General features: G+C 36.0%; 1 protein-coding gene across 1 annotated transcript; it reads right to left on the minus strand.

The window, feature by feature from the left end:
• Positions 1–610: 610 nt before the first annotated feature.
• LOC104213147 (agamous-like MADS-box protein AGL61) lies at positions 611–1,057 on the minus strand. The gene has a single exon (XM_009762581.1). It carries the CDS (start codon positions 1,055–1,057, stop codon positions 611–613), a length of 447 nt encoding a protein of 148 aa, XP_009760883.1.
• Between the last annotated feature and the right edge of the window lie 226 nt (positions 1,058–1,283).

Genomic DNA, 1,283 nt, shown 5'->3' on the forward strand with positions numbered 1-1,283 from the left:
TGGTGTACTCATGCCCTTTCCTGCACATATTTTTCGTATGCAGATCTAGATACCTCCTACCAGCCTCGTTTTTAGTTGCACCGTTGCTGCCATTCCGGAGACTTCAAGGTACATCTGCTGCGTCCGCAGACCTCGGAGTCCCTTTCTATCCCTTCTGATGTTGCTTCCCTTTTACTTATTCTAGTACAGATATATAAGATATTAGACAAAGATCTTAGAAGTTTGTGACTTTCGGTGTTCCGGGTCTTGGGAGAGTTGTGTATATTTCGAGAGTGATTATTGTATATATCGAGCGGCATCTCAAATGCTTATTTAAATTATATGTTACTGTTAGTTGTTAACTAATATATGAAGTGAAAAAAAAACAGGCAGGAGTGAGAATGGGGCATAAAAAAAAGCAAATTAATAATGCGTCCAAATATATTTTATTAATAGAATCCATTGCAGAGTACATGTAGTCATACCATCATTGAAATTTGAAACGAAGAAAAAAAAAGGAAAAGAAAATAAAGAAAAAGAAAAAGAAAAAGAATTAAAAGCACACACTAATCATAAGAAGTTAAAAAAATTCATGTTTTGATCGCATACAATTCCGAATATTATCGGAAAATTATTCATTTGAAACGCTAGGCGAGTTATCTGCATTATCCGGAGGTACTTGTGATGAAGATGAAGCTCCATTCTCTAGCTGTTTTAAACGATTTTCCAAGCCAAAGACAACGCCCTTTAACCAAGCTTCATATTTGGTTATATCATCTGCTTTGAACTGGTCAATGGATTCCTGTGAATCTATCTGTCTAGTTTTGTTCAATTGTTCAAGTAAAAGCATTTTGCTTTTTGTAGCCTCTTCTATTGTCTCAATCTCATTAATCCTATTATTCGTTTGGTTTACAATATTTCGTGTATATGCAGCAACAAGTTTTGTACTTTCACTCAATTCTATGTTAGGATTCTCAACATGATCTAAGAATATATTAGGCGTTGGGTGAAAAAAAGAAAATGGATTACCAGCCGGCGAAAAAAGAGCTATTCCTATATCTACGCCACATTCTTCCATTGTCTAGGGTATATTCCTGCATTTCATTCAGATGGATTGAACAATTCATGTGATTGTTTACAGTTGGCAATTGTATGCTCCTGGATTAAACATAAGAATCCAAAAAGACTATCTTTGTGGCATCGATTGTACAAGTTTGTGAAAAGGGCTGGACGAGTGGAATGAGAGAAAGCGCCTCGCTTTCTTATATAATCCCGACCGACGCTTAGAGAATGTAGTGTAGCGA

This window comes from Nicotiana sylvestris, chromosome 9 (genome assembly GCF_000393655.2).
Source record: "Nicotiana sylvestris chromosome 9, ASM39365v2, whole genome shotgun sequence".
Classification (NCBI taxonomy): domain Eukaryota; kingdom Viridiplantae; phylum Streptophyta; class Magnoliopsida; order Solanales; family Solanaceae; genus Nicotiana; species Nicotiana sylvestris.